The sequence below is a fragment of the Callionymus lyra genome, chromosome 8 (genome assembly GCF_982586985.1).
Source record: "Callionymus lyra chromosome 8, fCalLyr1.hap1.1, whole genome shotgun sequence".
Classification (NCBI taxonomy): domain Eukaryota; kingdom Metazoa; phylum Chordata; class Actinopteri; order Syngnathiformes; family Callionymidae; genus Callionymus; species Callionymus lyra.
In genome coordinates this window covers 25654202-25672053 of record NC_141825.1, presented here as the reverse complement: position 1 = coordinate 25672053, position 17852 = coordinate 25654202, and the positions used below count along the sequence as shown (strand labels likewise).

Sequence of the window (17852 nt, the reverse complement as noted above, 5' to 3'; positions counted from 1 at the left end):
AGAAGAAGCAGCTCCTTGTTTGTCAAGACTGAGACTAAACCCGTTATATTTAATGTACACTTTATTAGCTTCTAATGCTAACTTACTAGATGAAGCTTCCACTATATTTTACTCCTCATATCGATTCCTTTAAACATCTATTGAAACATCATCTTTAACCTACAGCGCCACCTACTGAGCTCCAAGGAATACAAAAAATGATTATAATCAGGGTCATGAAGCTTCATCAGCGCCTCATTAGTTCCAGTGATGCTGTAGGTCACAGGTGTCAAACTGGTCCAGAAAAAAGGACCGAGACGGTGCAGGTTTTGGATCCAACCAGTCGAGCACATGTAGTTTAAACCAATCAGGCGTCTGAAGACAGTAATCAATTAATTGTCAGTCAAGTGTTTCTGTTTAAGCCGACGCCTGATTCGTTAACTCATGTTTGCTCGACCGGTTGGAACAAAAACCTGCACCGTCTCGGCCCCTTTTGTGGACCAGTTTGACAAATAGACGTCTATACATAGACATCGACTGCTGCCACTAGAGCGGTGTGTATACAGGGCGGCCATCTTGGTACAGTGTCACTCGCTCATACAGTGCATTACGTCTATAGAGGAATGATGTGTTTACACTATAAAAATCATCTTAAATCGTTCATTTGTCAACATTTTTTCACAGGGTTTGTTCTTCAAACCTCAGACCAGATAGACAGACATGAAGGAATACTTTACTATATATTTAAAATATCCAAGCAGCCTGTATCATAGCTACATGTATGACGATTTGAACGCAACAAACCGTTTGAAAATCGTTCCAGAATTCAGTGATTAATAGTATTTTAAGATAGAGAAGTACTATAAGTATCTCCTTCACTGTAGTTGTTAATGCTGCCTCTGATGACACTGAACCAAGATGGCGGCGCTTTATACACGTCCGTCTACAGTCGAAGCAGCGTCTATGTATACATGTCTATTACATATATGTATTTACGTCTATGGTTTAAGCCGACACCTCATTCATTAACTCATGTGTACTTGAATGGTTGGAACAAAAACCTGCACCATCTCGGCCCCTTTCCTGGACCAGTTTGACAGCCCGGCTTTAGATCATTTCCCCTCCCTTCAGTTAGTGATTAATAAGTTAGTGGTTAATAACACCTAATTCCACTAGTCTTCTCTATAATCTATAGTTATTTTCTACTGAAACTTCACATCATGTCCATTTTCCACTGACGACACCATGTCAGTGACGGTGTGTTGAAGATCCTCAACAATAATCCACAAAGACCAGTTGAGTTAGCGAGTCGATAAATGCGTTGGTTCTTGCGTTCTTAACTTTATTGACAGTAAAGCAATAGAGGCGCACAATAATCGTGGATACAAGTTCATCCTCACACACAAACATGTCGCACGAGCACAAGCTTTGATTGACGTTTCTTGTTATACTTTTAGAGAATCTCACGGATGTAACGACGACCGGACCACGTGATTTTTTCCCCTCATCGGATCATCTCAGAACAGCAATAAAAATCAAACTCGTTCTGGCGTCGACGACGCAAAGGATTTCGTTTCTTTCAATTCATTATTTCAGAGACCAGGTCACGGACAAATTAAAATAAACTAAAACGGGGGTAGATTTCATTTTTCCCCGCGTGACAAAAAAAAGCCCAACTAAGAGGTAGAAACGCAGGCGATTTAAAAACGCGTCATGATTAGTTCTTGTAACACTTCTATGCTTTTGAAGCCAGAGAGAGAAAGATAAGGTGCTCATCAGGAGCGACTATCAAGAGCACTTCAGATCGTGTCAAACTAATCCTCTAGAAGCAGACGATGACTTCAGGAGGTTAATAACTCAAAGAATGTTTGGCAAGCTTACTTCAGGGGGTTACTAGAAGTTTCTGATTAATACTTTAAATGCAGCAGCTCTTTTGAAGAACCCAGTCAAGGTCAACTGATGCCAAACATTTGCCGCCTAAAGAAAGCAAAGAAAGAGGTGAACCTGGTCTGGAGCCTCAACAGGTGACCCTGGTCTGGAGCCTCAACTCTCGACGCCTCGAGAAGGTTTTGCAAGACTAGAAGCGGATGCTCGTGGTTTGACTGACGTGTGTCGGAGCTAAATCGACGAGAGTGACGCGATCTTCAATCCGCCTCTTCCTCAGACTCCTCCTCCTCGGCCGTCTCCAGCCAGGTGAGCCACTGGTTGACCTGGAACGAACCCAGAGGTCACGCCTCAAGTCTTTTTTTTGTGCAAACGTGTCGTTTTTCCTCACCTGGAATAAAGATTTTCCTTTCCCAGGGAACTCTTGGCTGATGTCTTCTTTCCACGCGAGAAAGGCTTCTTCTTCTATGATCTCCATGTCATAGAAGTGGACGAAGTAGCGGAGCAGCATGCCTGCAGGTGGGGAGGGAGGAGGGGGCGGGGCTTAGTTCAAACGTCCTGTGACGGTCTCACGCAGGTGTGAGGAAATATCCTGATGTACAATGTATGTTTCTGCACACTTAGGTAGAGAACTTAAATGAGACAGTTTTCTTTTTTATTCTTAACATGATGTCATTTAATACATTAAAAATGACTTGTTTTTTAATGAGCCTTTCTTAGAATTTCTAACTTTTACAATTCTACTGCAATAACTAATATAACACACCCATTGATATTAACAAAATAATCGTTCATCTTGGCTGATGCTAGAAGCCGAGTGTTACATTGTTGTCAACAGTTGTGTTTCTTTTTAACAACAAACAACAAAAAGAGACATGTATCCAGAACAGAGTAGCTCAGGCAGGACAATAATTATATCCAGATAACTTTTAAAGGGAAAAACTTTGTGCTCATAATGTTCTAATTAAAAAAAATTGTCCTCATGTCAACAGTTAAACTAAATCTTTTATCTAAATCTTTTTCAACAATTGATCGATTCAAATTGTGGGCGTCTCGTGAGAAACGGTACCTTTTGGAAACCCGTTGGTGTTGCAGTGCACCTGCAGGGCGTAGAGGGCGCTGACCTGCAGCTGGGGCTGGTCGTGCAGGAACTTCTGCATGACGGGTTTGAAGGCCAGCAGCAGCTGCTTCTCCTGGTCCTGCTGCTCTTTGGTGGGAGCGGACAGCTGCTCGTCGCCCTCCACCATGCACAGCTCCTGCGCGATGAACTGCAGGAAACTGAGAGGAACGAGTCGTCAAATCAACCCGACGAGAAACGTCGAAGGAACGTGGGAATCGTTTGAATCACCTGGTCATGAGAATGTTGACAAAACCCTTGTCGGTGTGAAGTTTGGGAGAAATGTTGTCCTTGATCCACTTGTAGATGGACTGTGGAGACGGGTCTGCTTTGATCTGCTTCAGCAGCTCCTTCTCCAGCTTCAGGAGTGGAAACAGGAAGCTCAGACCTTTTCCCTCCAGGATCTCCAGCATGCGGTCCTTGTTCTGATCGATCTCTGCAGCAACATGAGGAGGAGATGGTTTTGTGTTTGGACCCGGAGAGGGCGGAGGGAACGGCGGGCGTACCTGGAAGCATCTTCTGCATGTTGACTTTGCTCTGTTGGAAGATGTCGGTGAGCCACTCGCGGTCCTTCAGCCTCGCCGTCTGCTGCAGGCAGAGCAGGAACAGAGGGAAATGGGTTCCGTTCTCCAGAGGGTGAGCCAACTCGGCGACGCTCACGAGCTCCGCGATCACGGCGCGAGCTGCGAACTGGGCGAGGTATGACTTGACCAACGGAACGTCCAACTCGATCTTTGGGCAATGATCCAGGACGTTGAGGAACGCCTGTGAGATATAAACAATTAAAACATTAGTAAAAAAAATGGACATTTTAGAACATTTTTTTACTATTGTGAAATTAGACTTATATAATCAAACAAGTTAAAATAAACTTTTATTTTAACTTGTTTGATTATTTTGAAACACTTCCAATAGTCAGAAGAGTCCATCTTCACAGTTCCTTGTAATGACGTAGTTACTACGTTCATTTGTTTTGAAACCAAAATATGTCCAAACAGGTGCTGTGAATATTTACATGTTTTTTAACAAAACACCTAAAATGTAAACAATAAAATAACTAGGACAAAAAAGCTGTATAACAATTCAAAGATCATATTTTTGGCCCTGTAAAAGCTTCCAAGAACCATTCAATTGAAGATGTTTATGTTAGGGCAGACAAGCTGTACGATAATAATAATAATAATAATAAAGTCTGTTTGTATAGCGCCTTAAAACTAGTTATCGATAGATTAAAGAAACTGAAAGGGCAGAACTGTGTTTTGAGTGGTAAACTGTGGCTCCTGACAGTGAACTAATGAAAAAGCTTTTTTTTTTCTTTTTTAAAGCAGCTCTATGCAATTTTTAGTCGAGCGACACCAGTGGACTAAAGTGGTAATGTTTAGCAGTTGATGAATGTTGTGTTTCCAGACTTCATTAACGAATGAAAGATGAAACTGATGAGGTAATGAATCATTGTAATGAAATATGATATGACAGCTTTGAAAATAACATAACTTTAACTTGGTTTTTGTTTGTAAATAACATAACTTTAACTTTGTTTTTGTTTGTAAATAACATAACTTTAACTTTGTTTGTAAATAACATAACTTTAACTTTGTTTTTGTTTGTAAATAACATAACTTTAACTTTGTTTTTGTTTGTAAATAACATCACTTTAACTTTGTTTTTGTTTGTAAATAACATAACTTTAACTTTGTTTGTAAACAACATAACTTTAACTTTGTTTTTGTTTGTAAATAACATACATTTAACTTTGTTTTTGCTTGTAAATAACATAACTTTAACTTTGTTTTTGTTTGTAAATAACACAACTTTAACTTTGTTTTTGTTTGTAAATAACATCACTTTAACTTTGTTTTTGTTTGTAAATAACACAACTTTAACTTTGTTTTTGTTTGTAAATAACATCACTTTAACTTTGTTTTTGTTTGTAAATAACACAACTTTAACTTTGTTTTTGTTTGTAAATAACACAACTTTAACTTTGTTTTTGTTTGTAAATAACATAACTTTAACTTTGTTTTTGTTTGTAAATAACATCACTTTAACTTTGTTTTTGTTTGTAAATAACACAACTTTAACTTTGTTTTTGTTTGTAAATAACATCACTTTAACTTTGTTTTTGTTTGTAAATAACATCACTTTAACTTGGTTTTTGTTTGTAAATAACATAAAACTACCCAGAGCTGCTTTAAAACATTAAACTAGTCCTCTTTTGTTCAACTGTACGTAAACCACTGGAATATAGAAGTTCACATCACTTGGCCACGAAACAGAGAAATGTCAAATCTCCAGCAGGAACAGCGAATACCTGCATGAAGTTTTCTCCAGTGATGAGTCCCTCGATGCGAAGGGTGTGGATCAGAGAGCTGGCGTGCTCCTTGTCCTCGTCAGGGCGGTCCAGGGAGCACACGATCACCTTGCTCAGCATCTCCGGCAGGAAATGCTTGGGCGCCTTCATGTCGCGCACGCCACACACGGCCTCCGTCAGGTTGTTGCTGTTGAAGTACTCCGTCATGACAGCCTCCTGATGTTGTAGGAAGAGAGACGTGAAAACATGCACAAATATAAAGATTTGAACATGGTCATTGAAAAGAACTTTTGGGTTTTGAACATGCCAAATACAAATCATGATCAAGTATCCATCACCGGTTTTTGTAATCTTACCGTCATCTTAATGAGCTCCTCCCTCGCAGGTGGAGGTTTCTTGATGGTCTTTGGAGGTTTTTCTTGAATAGGCGGAGGGTTGGCTTTCAAACCGAGCTGCGGAGGCTATAAAAAGGAAATGAAAAAATGAAAAAATTGTCATTTGTTAATTTAATAGTGCAATTTTCAACTGTAAACAAACAAGATGTTTTAAGAGATTGAAAAAGAGAAGAGAGATGATCAGTTGTCATCATTTACGCAACTTATTCATACTTTTCTACTTCATTGAACAGAAATTAAAGAAATGTTTAATGTCATGTTTTGATCAATTTGTTGAAATACCAGACTATAGTACTTAAATGTACATACCGAGTATATATCCATATAAAGATTACACCGTCGTAACAGCCAGCTAAGACTTGGGGAATTCCTACAGTAGTCAGAAAAGCCTGTGATCTGAATGTATCCTTTTATTTTGAGTAGGATTCTGAATCCACACCTTATGATTTAGAGAAAAAATGGATAAAAATGACATAATGAATCGTAATATTGGTGAAAACATTTGAAATCGCAATTACATTTTCTCCTGAAATCATTCACTCAGATGCATGTTCAGTCAGGGTGTATTGGTTGCTTACTTGGCCCAGAGGAGGGGTTTGAGTGCGGGGGGGCTGAGCACTTGGAGGCATCATGTTGGGGATCTGAGGCTGGAGCTTGGGCACCTGGTTCTTGTTGAGGAGGAATGACTGCGCAGGTCGCAGGCTGATCTGTGGACCGCGGAGACAGAACCAGAGTTACGTTCACCTACAAGACCATTCACAGAGACGGGTGACACCCCTTCACGCCATCATATCTCATAATCGCAATCATCGGACCTGCAACCAGTGTGAGAGGAAAGAGGAGAGGGAGAGGAGAGAGGAGAGTGAGAGGAGAGAAGATGAGATCAAAGAGAAGGAAGATGGAGTAGAAGCTGGTGCAAGGTTTGTCCCTCAGAATAACGCGTCTTTTCATAATCACTGGCATGAATGCAAGGAGAGCAGAAACCAAAAGGTCGTAACTGAGTACAGACAGATTCTGCTTCTTTAACTTCCTTTCTTTTTTAATATATATATATAATATATATATATAAAAAACACAAACCTCATCTGCATTGAGTTGTCCTTTCTTGATGAAACGTGGAGGCAGGTCCTTGGACTGGACCACCTGCTGGGCCTGGTGGTTTTGGTTCTGGTTGAGGAAATGTTGATTCTGAACCTGTGACCGGTCACAGAAGTAAGACTCCAGGACACACGTGAACGTGGTCATGTGACGTTACCTGGTTGGACTTGACGAAAGACTTGGGCCCGATGTCAAACTGCGCCTGAGCGGGTGGAGTTATGTGGCCTGCGTGGCCGTTGAAGAGCTGGTTGGTGCGATGACGTCCCATGGTGGGCGAGTACCTGTCCTGAATAACCCCGGGTCCGGTGCCGATACCACTGCCTTGGAGCGTAAAGATGCAAGAGAAGTGATTAAAAGCGGCTTTAACTAACCAGTAAATCAAAACGATCAAACATTTCAAGCCATTAGGGCCGGATTCAAGCAATTGAATTGACTGTAACTGCAACTACACTCCAGAATAACATTTTCTGAGGGACACATTTTCGGAAAGGATCAACCCCTCAAACACCATTTCCTGTTGGATGTTACGCACAGATAAATAGTTCATTCGTCAATAATGTATTGAAATTAAAGGGTTATATTATAAATAATTACATTTTATGATCTTTTTGGTTTCATTTATATTTACAGTAATTAACTGTTTTTCAAACGCATCAACTCGACTATTAATTAACAATTAACATGTAAATATTCACAGCATTCATTTTGGTTTGCAATTAAACTCACAGCCGCTAGATGGCAGCAGTCATGAAGTCCTTCACAGCTAAAGCTTCAATGAAACTGTGAGCTGCCAGCAATGTTTGACGACAGGAAACAGTTGATGTTTGGACATATGTTGGTTTTCAGTTCTATTAACTCAACCAAAAGAGAGTGGAACATTGACAGGGAGTCACTTAAATTCAGTGTCCCCTATAATCCTTACGCATTATTATCATATTGAATCGTCTGGAGAGTGAAGTGTATCACTACAGCCCTGATTGAAATACAAGTGCAACCTCATGTCAAACTGATTGTTGACAGCACAGACACATTAAGACAAAAAGAACATGGTAATTCAACTCACATTTGCGTTGTGTAGATTTTTTTTTAATGTCCATTTGTCGTTTAATCTTCTCCGTGTCAAACTGACGTTGTTCTGAGAGGGCAATGTAGTGTTTACAACACTGGAAATAAAATATTCTCATGATCTAAAAATCAAGTTCTTCAGCTACTCAAAGTGTTGAATATCGACACCATACGTTCGATGGGTTTTTGACAAAACACCGTCAATATTAAAATGACAGAAATCATCGCCCAGCACTAAAAGCTACCGTTATAAATAGAAGACACCTCAGATCTGTACCTGGCATCTGCCCGAACATGTCCGCCAATCCTCCCAGAGACTCCCTGTCCAGTTTCATTCTGTTGGGCATAAAGGGGCTTTCCAGGAAGAAGTCCATTCTCATCCCTTGAGATGCGGGTGCAGGAATGAAAACACCCAAATCCTGCAGAGGCATCATGAGATGAACACGTTTCTCTCTTGATCTGCTCAATTACTTCAAACGCTCCTAAAAACACCAAGATGGTGCCTGACGTTAAAAAAATATATATGTTTGCATTCTAATGCTCAGGCTGAAATCTATGGTTCAGAGACTAGAACTGAGAAGCATGTTTGGTCTTTGAGGTCTCCCATTATCAACAGCATATGCACTGAAGGTAGTTCTAGAACTTCATTACAAGACTCACTTTCACAGCCTCCTGACGGATCTGGTTAATCGTCTTTGGTCCGTTGTCATTGAAAGCCTTGCGTGGGATCCAGTTGTTTTCTCGCAGTTCCACCGTGTCTTGCAGCAGGAAGCGGATCCGAGCAGGCAACTCCTTGTTGTTCATTAAGGCTCGCATACGGCCAAAGTACTGATCCATTAAAGACTGTTGACGGAATGAGACGTTGATTTAGCGACTTGCCAAAACCCATTCAATGAAAGACAAATTCCTACGTGTCGGAAAAAACAATCGTCAGTTAATTAGCAGCGGTTAGAAGCAGACAACACTTCAGTGGCTCATGTCGACCCTCTGGATGCGTTTTAAATAGACGCTGAGGGGAATATAGATCAATTATCTCTACTTCCCACTTGGTAGAGCACAATTCATGTTATTTTTAACCATTTCAGTTCAATATTTGGCTGGAACTTGCCTTTGCTTTCTCATGGTCGAGTCTCGGCCCAACGGTTCTCATTATCTGACAGAGGCACTCAAGATCCTCCCCCATATCTTTGAGCTGGACTCTCTTCTTCTTTTCCAGAAGCTGTGGGAAACATACATTATAAATGAAGCAAGAGATTTATTCAAGGTCCAGCTTCCAGGACGTACTGTTTTGATGCACTTATGAAGGATAGACTCATGGATGAGGTCAAGTTTGCCAAGTTCCCCGATGAATTTGATGTTGCCAAGCATCTTGATCTTGGCAATGGCTCGCTGCTCCTCCTCCTCCGCAGTAAGAGGGTTGTCATGCTTGTCATAGACTGCAGGGGGAGAGCGAGTTAGAAGACGAGGGAAAAACAACAAAACACACTTTGGGGTCACGGAAGGCTTACTTTCAACATTTCGGGTACGGTTTTCAAATTCATCTTGAAGCTTGGAAATCAGAAGTCGTCTGAAGGTCTGAAAAGTGGATAAAAAATTAGGACTTTTTTGTTGATATTCCAACAGAATATTATACACATATCCAATGAGTCGCCTTATGAAAGTACATCAGTTCCATCAGAATATTAAATTGTTAAATTTAACTTTTCAAATGTGAAAATCCTTTTTTTTTTTTTTATTTAATTTTTAATTTTTATTAAACCCTCATGTTATCTCACGGTCAAGACCTGACAAGGGTTAAAATATTTGTATTCTTTAGAAGTCATTGAATAACTTCTCTATTGAAGGTTTTTGTTTTTATTGAATGAGTGAATCCAATCATTTGTAAATCACTGAATTTAATGTTACATTTTCAAAATGAATTATTTTTTCAGTTCAATATTCCAATTCTATTCATTCAAATATACATTTTCTCAATTAATATTTCTTAATTTGTAGCCTTTTAAATATAGAAATGTTAGTATAATAGTGCCACCATTTCTATATCGAATCTGCAAATGAAAAATATTGTATATTTATTTAGAATTATTAGAATAGGAATATCAAACTGTATATTAAAAATATATTTAAAAATGTTCATATTTTTAATTCAACCATTTAAAAACAAAATGGAAAAGAAATCCATTCAACACAAAGATAAAGTGAAATAATGATTAAATAAATAAAAAACTCAACAAATATTGGATTTACAGGGCAGAAATATTAGGCAAGTTGTATTTTTGAGTATTAATTTTATTATTGAACAGCAACCATGCTCTTAATTAACCCAAAACACTCATTAATATCAAAGCTGAATATTTTTGGAAGTTGGAGCAGGGCTTTTTTAGTTTTAGCTATTTTAGGAAGATATCTGTGTGTGCAGGTGACTATTACTGTGCATAATTATTAGGCAACTTAACAAAAAACAAATATATACCCATTATAATTATTTATTTTCACCAGGGAAACCAATATAACAGTTCAACAATCACAAATATACATTTCTGACATTCAAAAACAAAACAAAAACAAATCAGTGACCAATATAGCCACCTTTCTTTGCAAGGACACTCAAAAGCCTGCCATCCATGGATTCTGTCAGTGTTTTGATCTGTTCACGATCAACATTGCGTGCAGCAGCAACCACAGCCTCCCAGACACGGTTCAGAGAGGTGTACCGTTTTCCCTCCTTGTAAATCTGACATTTGATGAGGGACCACAGGTTCTCTATGGGGTTCAGATCAGGTGAACAAGGAGGCCATGTCATTAGTTTTTCTTCTTTTAGACCCTTTCTTGCCAGCCACGCTGTGGAGTACTTGGATGCGTGTGATGGAGCATTGTCCTGCATGAAAATCATGTTTTTCTTGAAGGATGCCGACTTCTTCCTGTACCACTGCTTGAAGAAGGTGTCTTCCAGAAACTGGCAGTAGGACTGGGAGTTGAGCTTGACTCCATCCTCAACCCGAAAAGGCCCCACAAGCTCATCTTTGATGATACCAGCCCATACCAGTACCCCACCTCCACCTTGCTGGCGTCTGAGTCGGACTGGAGCTCTCTGCCCTTTACCGATCCAGCCACGGGCCCATCCATCTGGCCCATCAAGACTCACTCTCATTTCATCAGTCCATAAAACCTTAGAAAAATCAGTCTTGAGATATTTCTTGGCCCAGTCTACAAGTAGACGTTTCAGCTTGTGTGTCTTGTTCAGTGGTGGTCGTTTTTCAGCCTTTCTTACCTTGGCCATGTCTCTGAGTATTGCACACCTTGTGCTTTTTGACACTCCAGTGATGTTGCAGCTCTGAAATATGGCAAAACTGGTGGCAAGTGGCATCTTGGCAGCTGCATGCTTGACTTTTCTCAGTTCATGGGCAGTTATTTTGCGCCTTGGTTTTTCCACACGCTTTTTGCGACCCTGTTGACTATTTTGAATGAAACGCTTGATTGTTCGATGATCACGCTTCAGAAGCTTGGCAATTTTAAGAGTGCTGCATCCCTCTGCAAGATATCTCACTATTTTTGACTTTTCAGAGCCTGTCAAGTCCCTCTTCTGACCCATTTTGCCAAAGGAAAGGAAGTTGCCTAATAATTATGCACACCTGATATAGGGTGTTGATGTCATTAGACCACACCCCTTCTCATTACAGAGATGCACATCACCTGATATGCGTAATTGGGAGTAGGCTTTCGAGCCTATACAACCTGGAGTAAGACAACATGCATAAAGAGCATGATGTGGTCAAAATACTCATTTGCCTAATAATTCTGCACATTTAATTATTAAAAAAAAAAATAACTCGATGCTTATCCCTTGTGTTGTCTCTGGGTCAAGGTGACCTGAAGGCCCTGAAAACAAATGTGTTTGAGGTATCCCTTGTGTTGCCTCTGGGTCAAGGTGAAGGACCTCCCAAGTTGCAGAAATACATGGGTAGTGTCTGAGGCAACACCAGGCATATCTCAAGAACAAACGTTTATTTTCAGGCACCTTGAAGCCGCACAAGTGTTGAAAAAACAAAAACATTCCAATAAAAGCGTCAATATTTAAAATGATAAAGGATTCCACTAAAAACTTACAGTGCTCTGCTTTTGGGATGTTTGGATCTCAGATGAAGGGCCGTCAAAGTTTGGTGCGTCCTCTGCCAAACGCAGACATAGCTGAGCATAGAGCGAGCTATACTTCGGCTCTTCTAGGGCTTTGTCTACAATCTGGAAAAGAGACGGGATCGTTTATCATGTTGTGCGTGTGTGTGTGTGCGTGCGTGCGTGCGTGCGTGTGTGTGTGTGCGTGTGTGTGTGCGAGTCACGTAGAGCAGCGCTCGCCCAGAATAGATCGATTCCCATCGAGTGGAATGCGCTCACCAGCAAGATGATTCCTTTAAGGACGAGTTTTGAATCTACGCCCACATTCAGGAGCTCAAGGCATAGCTTGTCAAACTTGTCAGGTGTGAGTTTGTTGAGTATGCTGCAAAACAAACAAAAGAAAGTTCAATCTGAAGTCAGGGAAACATTTTATCTGACAAGATAACCGTCAATAAGGGCATGTTAATAATAAATCAACTTAATATATTCAGACCTTTTAACAGTGCCCCAAATCATATAAAAGAAAATCATGCCCATACCTTTTTAATACTTGATAGAACACTAAATATTGAGTATGAATTAATGACCAATTAATATTGATACTTTAAACCTTTAGTTACTACATTTAGCTCTTTTCCAAAGTGTTTGAGCAAACAACTAGCAATTGATGATCCTCGTTAGTTTTTTTTCCACAAAACAATGCATGAAGTTTAAGATGTTTTAAAAACAGCTTCCTATAATGACGATCACTTATTAGAAACCTCAGAACTCAGGACTTACCCTCTCACTTTCCTGAAGATTGCATCGTGTCGTTCTTTTTCGTTGCTGGAGTTGGCATCTCGTTTAGTGCTTCGTGAAGGAACCCATCTCTGAGCGTTTTGCCCTGGGGTTTTCCCCAGGAACTCGCTGTTGGGGGGAAAAAAAAGTTTTATTTTTTAAAGAAAAAACAAACAGCCCTTTCATGATGAAAATAATAGGAAGGCGACATCAATTCTGGATCACATAAAACATTATAAAAACTATAAATAATTTAATTTAAAAACAAACCTTGCCACTTTTAGCATGAATATTAAAAACAAAATACTAATATTTTCACTGACAAACTTTACTAAAGGTTTGAAAAAAAAGAACAAACAATGAAGTTGAAAACCTAATGTCCTCCTAACGAGTATTATTAGTTAAATAGAATATTTAAATCAAATACACGGACTAGATGCATAACAGCGATGCATTGATCAACAGGAGCTAGAAAAAAGAAAACATGTAAAAATAGAATAAGAAACTAAATGAATCAACTTTTATTTAAACATCCTACAATACTAAAAATTTCGCCATTTAATTTTGCTTGTGAAGCACTTGGATCATTTCACTTCCAAGATTGTGAAAAAGAATGAGCACAAAGTGGAAACGCTATGAGGAGCTAAAAACTGGATCAAGATGCTACACGTTGTTAATAAACATCTCAAGTAAACAGGTTCTTGTTTGAACATGGATCATATATTAAATGTTTGTTTTTAACTGGCTCCTCTTTTGAGAGCATCTGTAATCCAGCATGATTTTATCGAACATCTTTTGCTGTTCTGTTTCACAGCATAATGAGTTCAACATCAATAGCTATTTAAGTGAGCAATATTCTGGGGGAGGGATGTCGTCAAGTTGGCCATAATGATACAAGGACTTGTTCATTTCAGAAAGAAACAAAGATGATTACAAGTTACTGGATAATATTGATTTGAATAAAAAGACAATCTTAAAACTAGCTTGGACACATTTTCTTGATACTATAGGATTCAAACAGGAAAGAGTACATGAATTCAAAGCTAGCAGACCTGTTGCAGACAGTCTTGGGAAAGTGCTGAGGTGCACCCCTACCACCTCCTCCCCCCGAAGAAGCACTGCAGGACAAAACACACCATTAGTCATATGGCCGTGGCCAGAGCTCAACACAATTGTTGTCATTTACATTAGTCACCAGAGCTACTTCTCTGCATTGTAGTCTGTTTCTCTGGAAATATATCACAGTCAAGGCAAATTAACTAATAATACTTGTCTTTAAATGTGGCAAAGTTTATTAAAAGGCAACAGTCTATTTATAATGGCGACGAGCCATGAAGGCCAGGGAGGCCTTTTCTTGCATTTCAGGCCTTCACAGATTGTCAATATTAGAAACACAGTTATTCATTAAACACCTTAACAACAGTACGTGTCAATTTAATCCCAACAGACTCTCCCTCATCTTTTCAATGATTGGTTGGTTGACAGCTAGCAAAACGTTTAATCCAAATTATAATCTGCATTTCATTTAGAAACTAGTCTCTCAGTTGTATTGTTTTAAGCCTGATCTTATTTTCACCTCAACTCTGAAGTTGACACTTTGTCAATTTTAACAATAATAAGGATGATCAACTTTTATGCCTTGTTAACGTTTTGCTTCTTCCCTCACCTTGTCAAATTTACAGATTATTTTTTATGCGAAACCAGTCTATATTGTATAAGTTGTATATTTTGTATAATACTGGTAGTTTTAGTAATTGTGATATGAAAGTATAAAAGGCAACATTTAATGCAAAACTGAATTTTCTGCTTTTGAGTTCTTTAATTCTTAAATGTGGAACTGAACATTTTTGGATAATGATGTCACGCATAACATGTTTGTCCGCATCTGGTTTATGAGTTAAAGTCAAAAGATTTAAACAAAGTTTTCATACATTTTTGATTTGCAAATAGTTCTGATGGATAAAAAGACACTTCCAAATTGTCTAATCAATTAGACATAATGAAAAAAATATTATGTATTTGTAACCTGGTTAACACTAGGGGTATCATCACCAACACATATTGGTTTAACAGATATAAAATCATAAAGGTTTGAAAAAAAATAATTCAATCAAGCATTAATTTCGGCCTGCAAGTGACGCAACGCTTTTGACCAATGAGGCGTGTTCGTTTGGTCATGTGATATGTGACACAGACCTCAGCTTTGAAGCAACAATTGGATACATTTTCAAGTGCGGTTTTCGGCATAAAATCAGATTGATGTTAGTAAGAACAATCAGAAATAATAAATATGGCTTAGAAGACATCGTCAACATTTAAAGAAAATGTAAGGATTTTAAGCCCTGTATTAATTCGGTGATGTATACATTATATTAGCTATAAGTTCGTACCCATTTAAAGTGGGTCCAGAAGAATAACATTTTTCTGTTGACAACTACAGGAAGAGATCAGGTGGGAGGCGTTTGAATTGAGACAGAACTGTTGTGGTTAAACAGCGCGACTGCGATAGAAAGATAGTATGTGGAGATAAATCTCTGTGGTACACAACGCTTAGAAGCGTCAGTTACATGTGAAGACAATTGTAAACATCGACACCCCTAGTTGACACGAAGTGTGTAGATAATAAGTGAGCCTTTACACTTGAAGTGGCTACATTTTTTTTGATGGGCCAAAGAAAAAAAAGGCAATTTGCATCGTTGTTTTTGGTTTAAATGTAAGTAAGTAAGTAAGATTTATTTATATAGCGCTTTTCCAGACCAGGGTCACAAAGCGCTTAAAAAAACAAAACAATACTCAAAAAAGTATATACACTTTAAAGATCAAGATAATACTGACAACAACACAGGAGTGGGGTAAATATTAAGCAAGTTGTGACTTTCAAGACCCTTGTGGCGTCTATGTGAACGGCCTCCGCAACTGCATATGTATTTCTGAGGCTACCGGGTCACCTTGACCCAGAGACAACACAATGGTTAACAAAAAACTAAACTTAGACTTGGTATGAAAAGAGTTTGGTCAGATATTAGTTACATTTATTTACTAAAGTTTAAGGTTTTAAAGGTTCTAAGGTTTCAATGATAATTTATTTTTTAATATTTATTACAGGAAATTATCGCTGGAATCTTGTTAACAGTGACTTTTTCTGACATGAAATTGAATTTTAATTCGTTAATGTCAAATATTTACCCCATTGAAACAAACGATTTATTTTATATTATTTGTTCTTGTTCTTTCCAACAATTTGACAACAAAGTTCTACCTACCTAATTACAAACTAAACTAAGACTTGGTATGAAAGGAGGTTAGTCAACAATTAGTTACATTTATTTACTAATGTTTAAGGTTTTAAAAGGTTCTAAGGTTTCAATAATAATTTATTTCCTAATATTTATTACAGGAAAATATTTCTGGAATTTTGTTTACAGTGACTTTTTCTGATATGGATGATGCATTTTTTCAAATAATCTTCAATTATTAATGTGTACAATTTTGCAAACATAATGTTTTTGTCCAACAACATGTCACACAAGATAAGGGATGGACCTCATGACCCACAACAACAAACCGTCTTCTCTTGTTTAGACTCATATTTATCTTCATCCCTTTGTTTTCCTACAAACAAATCTAACTGTCATCTAACTGACAGCCATTTTGTTCCTTTTGACATCCTGCCTTGTTGTAAAAGATTCACGATCACAAGCCTCTCAGGGTCACTAAAGGATGACAGTAGAAACGCACCTGAAACGAGAAGCACCCCCTTCTGCAATCACACTCTCCACTTTGGCGGCTTGGCAATGAGGGACACTCAAAAGAATAAGAAGAATAGGGAGGGATGGGGAAAAGGGGGGACTGAGAAGAAAAAGAAGGAGGCGATTATTGACTTGTTGACGTTGGAAACAAACTAAGAAAAACGTCAAGAACGAACCCGTTGCTAACGTTAGCAGAGCAAGCGATGCGACGACGCCATTTTCTACTTGTATTTAAATCTGCTGAGACATCGCCGCTAGCTCGGTGCAAACCGCCGCCTCACCTTTTCACGAAAGCAACTTCAGTTTAATGTGTGATTGTTGAAGGGAAGTAAATGGGGTCAAAGAAGGGGTTTTTCCAGCAGGAGTCAGTAGAAGCGAGAGATAAACGCACGAACATCTATCGTCCTCCTCGCTGCCGAGCTCGCTGGGGGAGCAGGACTGCCCGCTGACTGACGGCTGCAGGGGAGGCACACATGTTTCTATTGGCCGTCTGGATGGTTGCTGGGTCACAGTCGACCAATGAGGATGCAGGACATTTACTCTTAGGGCGGGATCCTCTGCGCCTGTTGTCCAATGAGGAAGGCGTTTGAAACAAAAGAGCCAGCTTGCTTGGGATTTGATTGACATGACGATGATCCGCATCATACTTAACGTTTATTAGTTATTATTATTCATTAAGAGAAATACACTTTTTAATTCTAAAGGTAGCGTTAATAGGAGAATCCCTGTTGACAATTAATCAGATATGGATAAATCATAATTAGTTTTCTAAAAGTTATATATATATATATACTGTATATATATATATATATATAAATATATATATATATATATATATATATATATATATATATATATATAGGAAAAGCAATGCGAAATATTATGATACTGTTTAAAAAATAATTTATTTATAGTATTTAGTATTTGTACTGTGTGTCGAGTACATTTTACAAATGATATATATATATATATATATATATATGTCTAAACGTCAGCTTTAAAAGCGGCTGTGGTCGACTGTATCCTCTCATCCTCAGTCATCACTGGGATCTATCACGATTTAAATTTTCCTCTGTGCCTATCGTCCAATCAGGAAGGCGTTTGAAACAAAAGAGACCGCTTGCTTGGTATTTGATTGACATGACGATGATCCGCATCATACTTAACATTCATTTGTTAGTAATAATTAAGAGAAATACACTTTTTAAATTCTAAAAATAGCGTTAATAGTTGACAGTGAATCAGATATAGATAAATGTATTTTCTATTAGTTTTCTAAAAGTTATCTTAATTGACTCATTTAGTTTCCTTTATATATATATATATAATATATTAATTGTGATTAATCAGGGAAATCATGAAAT

At 38.4% G+C, this 17852-nt stretch overlaps 1 protein-coding gene and 1 non-coding gene across 2 annotated transcripts; both read right to left on the bottom strand.

The window, feature by feature from the left end:
• Window positions 1-1304: 1304 nt before the first annotated feature.
• LOC148074389 (eukaryotic translation initiation factor 4 gamma 2-like) lies at window positions 1305-16588 on the bottom strand. The gene is made up of 21 exons (XM_087796705.1): window positions 16478-16588; window positions 13792-13857; window positions 12743-12868; window positions 12242-12344; window positions 11957-12088; window positions 9358-9424; window positions 9134-9285; window positions 8958-9068; window positions 8510-8692; window positions 8127-8268; window positions 7848-7919; window positions 6942-7105; window positions 6767-6880; window positions 6265-6393; window positions 5648-5752; window positions 5292-5507; window positions 3487-3745; window positions 3212-3416; window positions 2933-3141; window positions 2255-2376; window positions 1305-2189 (listed from the first exon to the last, which is right to left on the bottom strand). Exons 7-21 carry the CDS (start codon window positions 9215-9217, stop codon window positions 2124-2126), a joined length of 2181 nt encoding a protein of 726 aa, XP_087652831.1. The 5' UTR covers window positions 9218-9285; window positions 9358-9424; window positions 11957-12088; window positions 12242-12344; window positions 12743-12868; window positions 13792-13857; window positions 16478-16588; the 3' UTR covers window positions 1305-2123.
• On the bottom strand, window positions 6468-6649 carry LOC148074390 (small nucleolar RNA SNORD97). Its single transcript, XR_015712300.1, has one exon. It is a non-coding gene; the product is annotated as a small nucleolar RNA SNORD97 (small nucleolar RNA).
• Window positions 16589-17852: the final 1264 nt, after the last annotated feature.